The sequence below is a fragment of the Nothoprocta perdicaria genome, unplaced genomic scaffold, assembly GCF_003342845.1.
Source record: "Nothoprocta perdicaria isolate Ctin4 unplaced genomic scaffold, notPer1 scaffold_41, whole genome shotgun sequence".
Classification (NCBI taxonomy): Eukaryota; Metazoa; Chordata; class Aves; order Tinamiformes; family Tinamidae; genus Nothoprocta; species Nothoprocta perdicaria.
In genome coordinates this window covers 4,749,002-4,764,580 of record NW_020455655.1, presented here as the reverse complement: position 1 = coordinate 4,764,580, position 15,579 = coordinate 4,749,002, and the positions used below count along the sequence as shown (strand labels likewise).

General features: G+C 39.7%; 1 protein-coding gene across 2 annotated transcripts in view; it reads right to left on the bottom strand.

Moving 5' to 3' along the window:
• Positions 1-15,579, bottom strand: part of ADAMTSL3 (ADAMTS like 3) — a 169,949-nt gene that overhangs the window by 35,509 nt on the left and 118,861 nt on the right. For both annotated transcript variants that reach the window (XM_026045667.1, XM_026045668.1), the window contains exons 12-16: positions 14,215-14,265; positions 9,813-10,017; positions 8,737-8,884; positions 7,321-7,405; positions 1,196-1,482 (exon numbers count right to left, since the gene is read on the bottom strand). In XM_026045667.1, the coding sequence (XP_025901452.1) occupies positions 1,196-1,482; positions 7,321-7,405; positions 8,737-8,884; positions 9,813-10,017; positions 14,215-14,265 (776 nt within the window). The remainder of the gene's footprint in view (positions 1-1,195; positions 1,483-7,320; positions 7,406-8,736; positions 8,885-9,812; positions 10,018-14,214; positions 14,266-15,579) is intronic.

Here is a 15,579-nt window from a genome sequence, read left to right as displayed (position 1 = left end):
AAAAAACTCACTAAAATGCAAAAATAGAAACAATCTATCCAAGTAGTTGTCACAGCTGCCAAGTCAACATTTTTACATATCCATTTACTTTGAGCTACAGCCTCTTCCACCTTGGCATCCCTGACGCCCACTGAAGGTAGTGGGGGGAACGGGATCCACCACTTTTGGGATCARACGTGCTACTGTTCCTACGGATTAATCCCATCAGGAAAGAGCAGTATTAAATGGCAAAGGAGGCTCTTACCAGTCACTTACCAGCCTGCTGACAGTGTTTTGGGGCTTCCCTCCCAACTTCCTTCTTCAAGCTTTGAAGTGGTGAACACCACAGAGGAAGCCACTTTCTATGAGCCCTAGACTGTTCCAACTGTTGCTGCTCTCCCCTTTTCTACATTTTATATTTCTTCTGTGGGTACAACTGTCTTCACTTCCCATTGATGTCATCATTCCTGCCATATWTAGGTGTGTTCACAATTCCACTGCTTCCACTTAACACTTCATAACTCACTTCTGCGTTCAGTCCCTAAGTACAGCACCAAGTAGCAACACTGGAAACCTTGTCTAGTAACATGTACTTAGGGCGACAGCGAGATTCGATTACATCCAAGGAGGAATGTGCCTAACTACTTGCAGACAGATGTATGGCACGRAGTTCCTATGGAGTGATGTACTGTAGCAAACCCTAAACAAACTCCTGTTTGATCTTCACGCCAGTCAGACTGAAAGCAAGCCACCCTAATTACAACTTTGTTTCCCTACTATATGGCAGAAAACTGAAGTGTTTTTGGAAGATAAGGGAGAAGAGAATATGAGAATTTTAGCTTGAAACAATACACTTCTAGTTCCTATGGAAAGAGAGACCATTAACAATGCCCATCAGCCAAGCTAATACTTTGCAACATTCATTAGCACCAAAATTATGCCTACAGCACCAAGACAGAAGCTAATTGCCACATCAACTTTTAAAAACTAATTTAACCAAATAAAGTTCAGTTTTTGAACGCAGGATTTCAAGAAACTGTACCAGACTGAAATACTCTAGCAATATTTTAGAAAAAAGTTTAAAATTGAGGCTGCATTTTTTCCTACGTAACAATGCAGCTAATTCGGGGAAACAGTATCATAAGATCCAATAATATTGACCAATGCCAAATTCTGTAACTCATGATTAAAATAAATAAATATATATATATATAACCTCCAAGACATGTAGCTGAGCATGGAGTAAAGCCAATGTATTCCCAGTCATAAATCAAACTGCCATCTTCAGCATGGGAAGTCTCTGCCGTGTAGGGGATAGGATCACTGTCACAAGGAGCCTGGTGACACCCTCGTTCTGTTGGTGGCTTCACATCTTCACATTCCTCCTCCGGCAGCTCCACCTCCGTCTGAGTAAAAGCGAGAAGAATTCGGCACTTCACATCCCGCACCTGGATGCCATCGCCACACGTGGCACTGCACGGAGACCAGGGCTCAGGAATAAACCTGCAAATAACCACAGGGCAGGGGAGACAGCTGCATTTAATTCCATATGTTTGTGTCGGCATGAGCAAGTTTTGTCATCATTTTAAAAAGTCTTTATGCTCCTGATAAAAAAAAAACTCACTGAGGAAAAGGGCTTTTTAAGTCTATAATATTATCTTACTTCAACGGTCACATTAGTATCTAGTAACAATGACATTAAGGTCAAGTAGCTGAACTTCATTAACAAAGTCATCTTGGGTGGCTTCAGGGAGCAATTTATATGAAATCATATCTAGAGCTTTTCAGGACTTTTTCATCAAAAGGTTGCAGAGGCTTCTTTTTATTATATGTTCAAATGAAGCTGATAATCAAAAACCAGACCCAAGAAATATGAGAATTTGTATGATCAATGTAAAAAATGTTTCTAGAAGGAAAAACCCAAATCACGATCCAAAGATTTTCACCCCTGCTACCCTTGGGACAAGCATCCAACACATATTGTGGCAGAGAAAATAGTTACTCTTCACACCTCAAATAAAAGCCACAAGGTCACTGACTACTCCTCAAAGAGCTCTTGATGAAATGATCTTTATATCTCTTTTAAAAGTGAAGATGTCAAAGTTTGTCGCTTCCAAGTCCTCAACAGAGCTTCAAACTTTTAGTCACACGGATCCTGGTGCTGACAGAGCTCAGTGGGGGGCTCAGCAACCCCAAAGCCTCCTGAAACCAAGAGAAACGAAGAGCATTCCTCCTTCCACAGGCCTGACAGTCTCCRAAGTACGTGGCCAGATGGATTTTTATTGCCAGAATGGTGGATGGCTGTGTCCTACAGCTAGGAAAGCCGCATAAAAGCCATACTGATGCCAYCTAAGGGCCAATTCAGTCCAAGGACATGGCAGATGGGTCAATGTCCAGATGTTTTTGATAGTAAATTCCAACTGAACATCTGTGGGAAAGCCGCTMCAAGGGAAGTCTCTTACCTCAGACTTAAAAATCAGCTTAACCCTGATCCATCAGATTGCACAATCTTTCCAAAGACAGTGATGCAAACCACGGAGGGTCACCATGTCAGAATGGTCCTGATCCAATGGAACAATTAAGCACATGCCTAACTTTTTATGAATTTTAGCAGGCCCTTTGAAGTCAGCAGGAATACAACATGCTCAGASTTAAACTTGTACTCAAGTGCTTTATTGGATCAAGTCCATTGTAGCAAGCATGAAAATATTGATTTCTCTCTCCAAGATGGATCCATTTCTAGAGAAAAAAGGTATAAATCTATTTGTAGTCATGAACCTAGTTTGAAAAACAAAACTTATGGACGTCTATAGCTAAGAGTTGCTCAGTGTTCAAATCACACCTACCACTTTACAGTCTGAAAGGAAATAACCTTTTTGTTGTAGAGGCATGACAGCAACATACCAGAAATTAGTATTATTTCTGTATACTGCTGGTTGAATGCATTAAAGCATTCCAAAAATAATGTATGATGCGTTCCTTTGAAACCCTGTATAACTCTTTGAAAGGAAAGTTTGAACCACAGCAATTCTTTCATTCAGCAACCAGTTGATTTATAAAGAAACTTAGAAAATTCTAAGCATTTTTTCTTTGACTTATAGCAAGGTTATATTGTAATTGAGGTTTTCCTGTTGAATATTAGTGTCTGGGATTTTATAGTGAAGTGCAAGCATAAAATTTTTTTTTTTTTTTTTTTAATTCTACCTTGCCATTTGCTAACAAGTCATGTGGTCACCTAACCATCAAAATCCTAAATTACAGAACTTTTCAGGGGAAGATCTTTTCAATGCCACACTTCAAGTACATTTAATAGAGGCCCATGGAAGCTGATAATACAAAATGAGAGCATGGAACTGGCTAAACAGTGTCAGAGCTCTAGAGCTTGGAAGTTGGTTTATCTAAATTTCAAGTTTGGAAAAATAATTTTTAATTTAACATATGCACTACCAAAGCTTGTAACAGAAATCATTAAAGTAAATTACTCTTCAACCTCAGAAATGATTTATTTTTAATTTGTGACATTCACCACACCCACAGCAATATTTTGGATTCAATACTTTTTTGAAGCAGAGTTTTAACAATGTCTCTGGATGGGACTTGCCTTTTTTTTTTTTTTAAACAAGTCGGTCCTAGCAGTGCAACACAGAGATCAAATACTACTAAAATTAGTTGTACAGGTATAAATGACACAGACCGTGCAATCCCAGCAGTCACCCTCTCCCCCCACGGGGTGCTCAGTCTATCCATAAGGGAAGTGCATTCACTTGGCCAGTGTGGGGTGACCTGGACAACACAGCAGTGATCTAAACCAGGCCAGAGCAGCCCAGCCCAACCTAATCAAATCCGGGCTGAAAACACAGGGCAGCGCAGCCTCTTCCAGCTCTCTAACGACTTGGAAAACACGGTGTCTCTTACTATTTTGTTTTCCTCCTCACAGTCCTTGCTTTCAGTGAAGGCAGGAAATGCCTCAATCCTGAAAAAAAAAGGGCTGCTCCTGTGATACTTGTGGTCCCACCCTGCAGCTCCAAGGAGCCTGGATAGAATTTTGCAGAAGCCTGGAAAGGGCGGCTCAGGCTCCCTGCTCATCGCTGCCCGCCGCTCCCGCCTGCCCTGCTCCTTACCCGCCCCGGGCACAACGTGCTGGGCTGCACGACCAGAGTCCAGAGTCGAAGCAGGGAAAAATGTTTAATTCTCTCCCACCAACTGCACAGTGAGAAAGTTGCTGGAAAAGTGACTCAGCAACGAGCAGGCACCTCTGTGATACYGTGTTTCACTTTTAGCTGCTGATTATTTTTAAGCTCAGGTTGCTGAAAATGTATGCTTTTGAAAACGTTTTGATTTTGTTCTAAACCATGACACAGAAAGTCAARGAGGTGTCGATTTCTTTAGCTTGTGATTAAAAAAGAAGATGCAAAATTTTGCTGAAGCTTCTCTGCGAATCCCACTGTAACTAAGAAGGCTCAAGGGAGGAACGTTTAAAATAATGATTGGTATCAACTGTCATCACATTCCACAACTAAAAACTGAAAAGGTCAGACCTACATTTTTCTTGGCCTCACTTTAAGGGCAGTCATTTTTTATTTTGCTAATAATAAAAAGACAAAAAAAAGTCTTTTGAACGTTCACCCTCTATATAAATTCAGGACACCAGCCGTGGTAGACCACAGCAGCAGAAGTATTTATCTTCCACAGGCTAGTTTGGCATATTCACCATTTGTGGGTTCTAAAATGCAGCTGCATTTGTTCTTTTATTTATTGTCAACTAAAGCATCACCCCAAAGCACAGAAAGATAGTTGTAATAAAACGAYGGACTAGAAACTGAGACTCCATATTGTGGTTTTGGTTTGGCTGACAAGAAAATAACTAAAAATGATGGTATTCCACCTAGGATATCATAATGTCCCAACTATGAGCTACATAGCCCTAGCTATGACTTACCACTTGTGCCACGTACARCTAACACTCTGCATCATGCAAATTACAAGAAACAAAGTTAAACATATCCAAAGTGGAGGGAGATGTTGTTACAGTTTATTTTGGGAGAAGTAACAGTCTATTGTTACAGTTTATATTCTTTATATCCTAAACTCTGACCTCAAAATCTTACTGCTACTGGCAAAAAAAGGTCCAGATATGGTCATGAGATTTAAAGCATCATGTGAGAAACTGCTCTGCTTGCAAAGCACTCTGCATGTGACCAGCAGGCAGCCTGAGAAAAGGAAGGAAAGCAGAGTTGTCCAGCTCTGCTGGAAAACRTGCTGGCAAATAACCAGTCTCACTGGGACTCCTTTAAGCCACCTACTATAGGATGGTGAGACATACATAGGGCTGACTTAAGACAAAAGCCAGGTATCAGTCTTCCTTATTCATTATTCTCATCAAGGTAATCTTACCTTATAAATTTTGATTTCTTCTTACCTGCCAGCTACCTCAGAAGAATAAGATCAGGTGGTGCCAGGACACAGCAGCAGCAGAAACAAATTAATAGGGAATCTGGCTGGAGTGTTTACATTTGGTCCTAAGAGCAGAGAGCACCCAGACTAGGAAAGCAGGACAGCCCCAGCAGCAGAGTAAGGAGGAGGATGGCAGAGAAGAGTCACCAGCAAGAAGCAGCTGGAGAAACCCTTTAGAGTTGGATGAAGGTAGCTCTGAGAGGTCTGAAGGAAAGATTCTCAGGACAGAGTTAGGATCATGAATGAAAGATGAGGAAGGTCTAGGTCTCCAAATTAACAGTAAGAATATCCAAGTCTTTAAGAAGAAATCCATGAAACTGCAGAGTTGAGGTGGAAAAAGAACACTCTGCACGGAGAAGAAATGCACATGGCTGCATTAACCCTGAGGTTACAGTGGGAAGACACTGGTCATTTCAAGGAAGGCACAAATAACTGTGCCTTTTGTGAGCAAAAAATAGCAGTGAGGCCATTATCAAGCCAGTCGCTCAATTCTATTACAGTCAGTCAGCCCGCTGTGTCGCTGTCAGTCTTTCTTTGCTTATTCTACCAGATTCTATGAGCTATTACACTAGCTCATAGTCTCCGCAGTGTATCACATACCTCTGTGCTTGATTTTGTAATGCCAAAGATTTTCTTTATAGCTTTGTGCTGAATCCTCTTTAGGGATGATCTCATGCAGCCTCATTCTGATATGCCGACATTCAACAGGAGTGTTTGATTGCATCACTGCCTTTGATAATCATACTTTATTTTTATATATTTTTACTTCTTTGCTACTACACCCTGCCTGAATTCAGGGACTCCAATTTGGAGTGAAATAAGCACTCGCAGTAGATTGACACTTGACTTTAGATGTTTAAGCAGTGAAAAGTTTAAAGAACAGACACCATTAACCATGCAAGAAACACCTGCTTGGCAAGTGGGTTCTCCTGTGAGTCAGTGCAGGTGTAGAGATTTTATTACGCATGATCACACCTGTTGGTAGGTATGTGCCAAAATCAGGAATAGCTAGCTGGAGGAAATAAAATAAGAACTAATGGGGTATACTCKGCACTCTGGGCTGTATAAATCCGCAAGTGACTTCACTAAGCTCATCTAAACTATTTCAAATTGACATTGCTACAAATGAGCGCAGATCCTGGCTAAGCACAACAGAGTACAGGTCAAAAACCATTACAAAATCCTTACAGAAAGCTACTACTTTCTAGAAAATTGTCCTATATTTTGGGTWTAGTACAGACTTAAGTGCATGAAGTGTACAGAAGAGGCACAAACACCTGTGCAGATGCCCTAGCATGTAAGAGATGGGAGCAAGTTCAGTCAAATATATGTTATGCTTTCACATCCAGGACTGAAGTGTTGTAAGGCTCACACCATCAGCTTTTAAGGTGACTCACAACATTAAAATCAGATACACATGGAAAATATCCCAACCTATCCCTGCAGATTAAGCTAAATTCAGCAATCAGCGAGTTTTTCTCACTTTCTTTATGCACTAAGCCTGGTAGCCCTCCTAAATACTTTTTTATTTTTAAGAGGATAACTTGAGGTATTCTTGAGGTAAAGGAAATGACTGGGATAAAACTGTTTAATTTACTTCAGCTGAAATGCTTCCACATGTATTAATTAAGGGTTAATTAGGGTAAATAAGATCCTTTTGCACTACTTGAATGATGTAAGGACACTATTAATAGAGGACTTCTATGTCTTCCAGAACAGGAGCCCCAAAAGCAAAGTTGTTGAGATGTAAAATTAGGAACAGCTCACAACAAAACTCATCTCCAAGGAGGGCCAAATGTCAAAGCAAACTGCATAGCAGCACTCCTTCCAGATGATCTGCAAAATATGCTGGCAATGTTTCTTCACTGTAAAAGACAACAGACTTACGTGGGCTCTTCAGAGACTGTTCTGGTCTCTTCCATCTCTTGTGCCTGTTTAAACCATGGCAATTTTGCTTCCACAGGACTTTTTTCTAGTAAGAGGGGGGAAAAAAAAAAGCCTAAGTAATTCCTTCAAAGAAATACATAGATATTTGCATTATTCAGATTAGCATTGAACTCTTGACACACTTTTTGACCTATTGCTTGTGAGTAAACTTGCACTTGACAGTAAAACATTTCTCAGGAAATCTCCTCATGATGCTGCAGTTCAATCCTAACACTACTTTTTTTGTGAGGGTACCAGCAATCCAGTTACCATTYCCATTTAATCTTTCAGCTCTCTCACATCTTCCCCCAAATGCAGTCAGTCTGTATTAGACTGCATTGTCTTCTGCAGTCTGCAGTCTAATATCCCAGGGTAAGCTCCAGGCTTCTTTTATCTGTCTCTACACCCCCTATTTGGATCATGACCTTTCTTGGGGTACCATAAGCCAGCTGAGCATCTATGCCTCCAAGCCTAAGTAAAAGCCCAGAAGGCCCTTAAAATGTCTACTGCATGGTTTAAAGAACAGCATAGCATTTAACCCTGAATAGTTCTGTATTTGAAGAACTCTCTAAAGTCTGAACTCACTAAAACCCCAAAACATCTCAAAAAACATGAACTTGTCTAGAGATACTTTTCATTTTTTCTGTGTACATCCTATGGAGAGTTGAGAATGTCTGAAATACAACCTTTCAAACAAAAAGTGAAAGAAAGTAGAACCAACCCAAATTTTCTTGGCACGGAAATGAACAAGGTACAAGAATGGAACAGGACATACTCCTTTTCTACTTCATCTGCCTTTCTTTTATTCTTTCGCCTTTCCATCTAAACATTCACATTTTACTAATACTTTTGAAGAACGTTTGTCAATTTATGTCATTAAATATTACAGATCTTTTAATCATGTAGAAGTGGAGAAAAGACAGGGAGCCTAGTTAGGCAATAGCTTAATGAATTGATAGAGTCCAGTGAGAATCTTGACACATTTAGTGAGATGCAAAAGTGGACATGATGCCAGGTGACAACATACATATTATTGTCCCCATTTCCACATTATTGAATGCAATAATGTGGAAATTATATAGCTAAAATATAGCCCTCCCTAGCCTGAGCTCACTACTTCTGGTTTTCCTAGTTTCACTAAGTCGTATAGGTTTGGTTAGCATGTTCACCGCATGGCATTATAGCCATGCTAKAAGCTAGGACTATCAGCAGGACACTTTCCCTAACACCAATAATTAAAACGCTCATTTTTGCCAAGACTGGAATACACTGTAGTAAATTCCAGCTTCTGACACTTCTGAAAAAGGTTACCAGGGACTTTTAATTCTGTTAACAAAAACGTAAAGCAATAACACACCCAGACTAAATTCCAGTTACCTCTTGGCTTGTAACATGGTACTGGCACAATGCACTCTTCTTTTATGTGCAGTTTCAGTTGTGGGTTGCAGCCACCGACGTGCTGCCCTCGGTGGTCAATACACAGCACCACACGGTAACGTAAACCTCGGCCACAGGTCACCGTGCACTACGGGAGACAACACAACCATCTCTGTCCCCTTTATATTATATTTACAAATATTTCTAAATAGCAAGTTAGAAGCATCGATGATTTATGTTCACTAAAGTCTTTCCACTGACTTAGGCAGGCTTTAGCGCAAGCCCCCAAGTCAAATTTTAATTGCTCTATCAGGTATCAGATAAACATGAATTGAATGTAACTCTGCATTGCTAGCTGAATAGAAAAAAAAATGGTGCTGGAAAAAATKTCTAAATTTGGGGAAATAAAGTGATTTTGCGAGTTCAGTAAAACTTATCTGATTGGCTCCAGTCTCAAACCAAGGTGGCTATCTACTGAAAATATGCTCACTCACAGCTTTTGGTCATTTTCAGTTTAAGCTGGGTCAGACGTGCCATAAGAGCAGTTCCTTCACTGCACGTCAGTGATCTCATTTGGATGAACTAAGGAATTATAGAAGTGTTGAGCTATCTGACTAGATCAGATAACCGCAGCCAAGATAAATTGGCTCTCTATTCTTGTTACTGTAATGAAAGGTAAGAAGAATGCTGGAAAATCACCCTTGCGAATATGTCAGCCCCTAGACAGTCATGCCTTTAGCTATTATATGAAGTGAAAGATTACATTTATCAAGAAATGGAAGACAAACAGCCTGATTGCAAAGGGACCTGACCTCTGGTTCTAATTTTTACTCTCTGTAAAACAGCAATTCAACAGGCATACATAACTCTATATGCACTCTTCCCTGCACAAATCACTAAGTTTTTATTTTTTTATTTTTTCTTTTCAGGCCAAATTAAGACAAAATGTTAACAAGGTCTACGAATTGTGCTTATTTTTTCTTACAGCCCTGCACATGGTAACACAAGGCTCCCTTTAGGGAAGCAAGAAAAACAAACAAACAAAGAATAAAAATCAAAATTACTTTTCAACTTACTTGAGACCATTCCATAGCCACCCATTTAGGACAGTCAAAGAGGTTACAGGTTTGGATGACTTTAGGCTTAGGGGCATACATGCATTTCCATTCTTCCACTTGCAGTATCTCGCCATGTATGGTCTCCTCTACACACACAAAGCTCCTCCTCTGAATACCACCTCCACAGGAAACTGAACATGCAGTCCAAGGGTTATGTTCCCATCTGGAAAAAGAATTCCTGTTTATTAAAAATATGGCTTTTTTTTTTTTTCTTTTAATTCCACTAACCTCTATTAAAAGTGCAAAATATTGAATCCAACCTTGGTGTCATTAAAACCAATCGATATTTTGTTGCTGGATTATTGCCACAGACTGAATATAAATAAATGGAATTACAGAACTGTGTTGTATTATTCCAGGCTTGAATTCACCCACAAAATGAGAAGACAGTATAACTACACATTCAAGCAAGTTTCCTGAAATAATGGAAAACCTAATTCTTATACAAATGTCTTAAAAACTCTAAGTTAAATATACTGAATTYGACTACTGGTATGATTTCACTTGCAAATAGTCTAAATCATCTAAAAAGCATATTTTGTAGAGTTGATTTACRTGGTTACTTCTACTCTTATTGTCATGATAAGAAACTAGGAACAATATGTGCTTGAGATTATACAAGGTCCAAAGACASGACAGACCTGGCTGTGCTGAGGATGTTCTTATACATAGTTGCTCACCACTGTCCACAGAACGCAGATTGCCATTAACAATATCCACCAATGAAAGAAGTTTTATAAGAACTCTAACACCTGCTTTTGGCAAAATTAGCCATGCCAGCTCAAACTGTCTCCAACTRCAGGGATTGTGAAGATGTCCCACTGTGACAGGTACCACTCTTAGCTGGTCATCACTCCAGTTCTGTAAGAGTTTCCTAGCCTCACTGCATGCCATTCAGGAAGTTCATATTCACAATTCCCAGCCTGCCTTGAAGCAAAAAGCAGCTGATACTCATTTCAGCGTGAGGTGCTTGGCGTGACCTGTTTTACTTCTCCTGAAGCTGGGAGATGCACCCATTAAGGAAAATTCTCATGCTCCTGTCCAAAAGCAGAGCTGTGGAGCAGAAACCTCCAACAGAGGCAYGATAAACCTGCTGGAAGAGAACGTCTTCAGCATGAACATCCACCCAGGATAACATCCACCCAGCTAACCACAGTGAGGAGGGAAACTGTTACTCCCTACCATGTGAGTGTTAGCCAAGAACAGGTGGTGATATCACAAACTTTCATTTACTTCTTCATCATCCATAAATGTATAATTAAGCAACCACTTTTCAACAAAGAACTATAATCAGCTACTACAGAATGACCTCAATAATGCTGCTCTCCTGCCATATACGCAGATTACAAGTATCTATCATAGCAATGGTCTCTAGCTTTTGCATTGTCCCACACACCTTTTCCTGCCCTCCACCACCCATTCTAATTCAACCCAATCCCTGGGAAATAGCTCAGTCCTGCAACACATCACATGGCTTATCAGGGTCCATGTTGGCTTAAAATTTATATGGATTACTACTGCTGTGGCTCCAAAAAGATCACACGCACTCACACAGAAACTTTCAGCTATGAACGGTGGACTCAGCCCTGCAATATATCATCAAAACAAGTTCATCAAGAGTAACCTAAATATTATAAAGGAAGCCATAATCTCTGATCAAATGAAGCAGACACCTATAAATCAAAGATAAAATTAAGTAATTACTACCCACTTTCTACGATCTAGTAGGTAAGTCAAGAASACTTCCTGTTTTCAGCAATTCATTAAACAGCCTACAAAAACATATTAATCATGTTTAAGCTCAGCAGAGGACAGAAAGTGCTTGAAACACAGCAAGCCCTGGAATGTTAATTGTTGGGTATCTACTCAAAACCAGGCAGTATATAGCTAGCTGACTACACRCTGATATCCTGTCACCAGTGAAAAACACACTTGGAGCACCAGAGCCACTCTTTTCTTTGAGGGAATGGCCACTGCTAACTCATTTTCTAAAAGAAAAACCAGGAACTAAAGAGCAATTAGCTTTTCAATGAATTAGCAGCTTATGGATTTATATATAGGTTTCAGTGTGCTGTATGTAATACTAGCCTTGCAAGTGTTTATAGCATAAAGTTTTATGGTTGTTTTTCTTTATCTCATCAGTTTCAAACATACTCCAGATCCCGTACTCCCATAAGCATTTTCAAGATGGAGTGAGGTCTATGGCTACTGGGGAAAGGGGGGTCTTGGGCAAGCAGTCAAGGAGATACTTTCCAGAGCCCACAGCTGTCCAGGGATTCTGAACAGTCCAACAAGTCTGAAATAAATGGAGGTATTCCAAAAGCTTWAAAAGAAAATTTTCATCCTGGGAAATTTTTCTATTTATTTCAAAAGAATTCTCCATCTGTAAAAATATTTCAGTGGGGCACTGACAACTCCAGCCGCAGGAGAACTCTTTCATGATCTTGTGGTGCGCACCAYGACTTCCCCACAACTTCCTCGGGCGAAGGGCAGAGCGGTGGCGAGCGCCCCGGGCCTGCGGAGCCGCCCTGCGCATGGCGCTTGCGTCGCGACGCGTCACTGGGACCAAGGCGAGGGAGCCTGAACAGCTCTGGCTCGAGCCTATCGCCAGAACTGAGGTTTTCTGCCCGCTTTTTGCAAGAGCGGCCCCGGGTTAGCAAGTGAACAGGTGAGAAAAACCTCAAAGAAAAGCAGGAAACGGCCTCAGCAGCAAGTAACAGGTAGGAAAAGGAAAAAACGGCCTTGGCAGAACTGACGCAGACTCATGCGTTCAAGTTACTTTAAAGGTGACAGCACAGAGAAAATTACAACACTGAAGCAAGACGTGCATCCTGGGTGGACCACGATCACCTCATGACTCAGATACGAACTGACTGTTCCAGCTGCTGTCTTCTCTCAGGAATTCCAGTTGGAATAGGTGCTTTTGCAGCCCTGTTGTGATCTTCAAGTGTCCCGCCACTGAAAGAGCTCAGCTTGCCCTGTTTTCCTCCCTTTCTACGTGGCAGCATCAACACTGAGCCCTTCTCAGCCCTCTTGCAGACCAGGAAGACTTTGGTACCTTCCAGCAGCGCACACTGAGGTGTCGAAATGAGGTGGACCTTTGTCTGCAGCTCTTAACGTTTGAAATAAGAGAACCTGCCCACAGTTTTATCACAGACATAATCTATCTCACCACAATGTCATGCAAACATGCTGAGCACAGTAAAGCACAGGAGGGAGATTAAATTTCTCTTCTAACTGCTCTCCAAGCTCTGAGCAGTTCAGAAGATGAAATACTGATGTAAATAAATTGTGCTGAGTTCCAGAAGATCTGAAGCACAAAGCACAAAAAAACTGACAGTAGAATTGGCAGAAGAAACCAAAGAGAGAAACAGAATAACTATGAAACATTACAGCATAAGGCCACAGAAGGAAAAAGTCTCAATCCATGTATGAAAGCCAAAGTATATCACAGGGCAGCAGACCCACAAGAAGCATAAATTGTTACACAGATGACTCTGACCATATACATCAGCTGTTATCAGTAGCTTTACTGAACCATGCAAGCCTGATTTCATTCTTATTACCCCATATATTTTCTTCTTTAGAAAAATATATACATTATTCACAATATAATACTACAGATCTTCAGCTGGGATAAATATTCATCTGTCTCCATCAACTAGAATTTTTGACATTAACAGTAGATTTAGCTCAATGTTTTTAAAGTCCTAACATCCTTTACAAAATATTTAAATCTTCCAGGAAAGGTTTACATTGCTGTGATTGACACAGGTTAAAAAAAAAATATGTGAATTTGTGCTCTGATGACTTAGCTGTAGGCAATACATATTCAGAGAACTCATACTCTTTACAGGGCTGAGTTAACTTTTGTGTCAACAAACAGATTGTGGGTGTAAATAATGASAAGGAGGAGATGATCCTTTAAGGGAATAAGAATTTCTAGAGAGCTCAGTAACATAGGGTTGCAACACAGGGCGTTCTTTTTGTATAAATATATTCACTGGATAYATTTTCCAACTAAAAGTCTTTAAATAATAAGTCTTTTAATACATGCATTTTAAAGGAGATGTTAAAAGGTTCTTCAACAGTATAGCAGAAAGCTTAGGAGGATAATTCTTCTGAAGTTTTTCATATCTGTATTTTCAAGAAGAGTATATTAGCGTCTTCTTAAGCTAAGCATTGCAAGCACAATAAAATGAATCACAAGAATTAAAAGCATTTACAGGATGGTTTTAGAAATCTGCTCTCTTGAATAGCAGAAATCAGAAGATTATATTCCATGACTTTTGTACTCAAATGCTCTATTTGCAGTGGAAATTGTATTAACACTGACACATGCTACTCTGATGATACATACCGAGGAAGTGGCTGGAAGTGATCATAGGGCATGATTTCTTTAAATCCATCACTGTCAACAAAATAAATATTTCACTGTTATTTCTCATATCCAAGATGTACAGCAGATTAAGCATGAACATGTAAAAGTATTTAAGCAAGCAATTACAAGATACTGCTGTGGAAAACCATGACTCATACTTCCAACTTTTTCTGAAGGAATAGAGATACATTCACCATACAATTTCCCTACTTAATTCCACTAAAAACAGGAAATGAACAACCCTTTAGCAAAGAACTTTATAATCTGTCGTCCTTTAGGTCTATGTAACATTATTAACAAAAAGCAGTTACACACATATATCTGTAAAATATATATATCTGTGGAAGATAAATGGCAATTAAATAAATGCAGAGGATTAATTCTAAATATATCCTGGATGGCGTTTAGGACCCTTCTAGTGCTGTTTTCTCCAACTGCATGGAATGTATAGCTTTAGTTCATAGGCTAGGAAATATGGTATTATATTAGGAATATTTTCTCTTTTTTTCCTGACTGTATAGGCYGAAAATGCAAGGAAAAAGTTAATTATACCTTTACTTAATTTTCCCATTCCAGCTCTGAAAGATTTGGCACCTACTGCTATGAAGACTAACTGAATTCTTAGTGCTCCGTATAGTGATGAACTCTCCAGGAAAAAAAGACTTGAAAGTCTGCACATCTATAACTGTTAGAGGTCACTATCAACGATTATGTTCAACAGGAATGAAAGGAAATGGACAGTTTAGCTATAGGAAATGAAATCCATTGAGAGGGTTTCCTTTTCTTTTTGCCTATAAGTCTAGCTCAGCCAGCTGGCATATTAATGTGAGGTTCTGGGACTTGATACTGTGATGTTATTTTAAGATACTTGAGCACAGCCAGGAAACCTCACCAGACAATCCAAAAGTTAGTTTGAAATACCATAGTGCAATTCAATACAATTTATGTATACCGTAGTCTTTGTAATTTGGCAATAATATTCTGGGATATCTGTACCACAAGTATATTTACTTGGATTTTTTTTCATCTTGTTACATAAAAAAAAAATCTCTTAAAAACAAAACCCCTCCTAAACCTTAATAATTAAAGTGACAAATCCACAGAGTGAATAAAGGAGATTTTTATGGTAGGCAGATGAATAAACCAGGATATACCATGTGCAAAAACTGTATGCCGAGAGAGAAAAGGAGCTGCTGCTTGTCTGTAATGAGAAATCCTGAATGGCAGCATCAATAAATCCAAAAGCAGGCAAACGGTCTGTCCTCCTCAAACAACCACTTAAATCCAGGTACCAGTGCTAGATGGTTCAGCAGAAGACCAAAAGTAGAATTATTCCCTAAACAA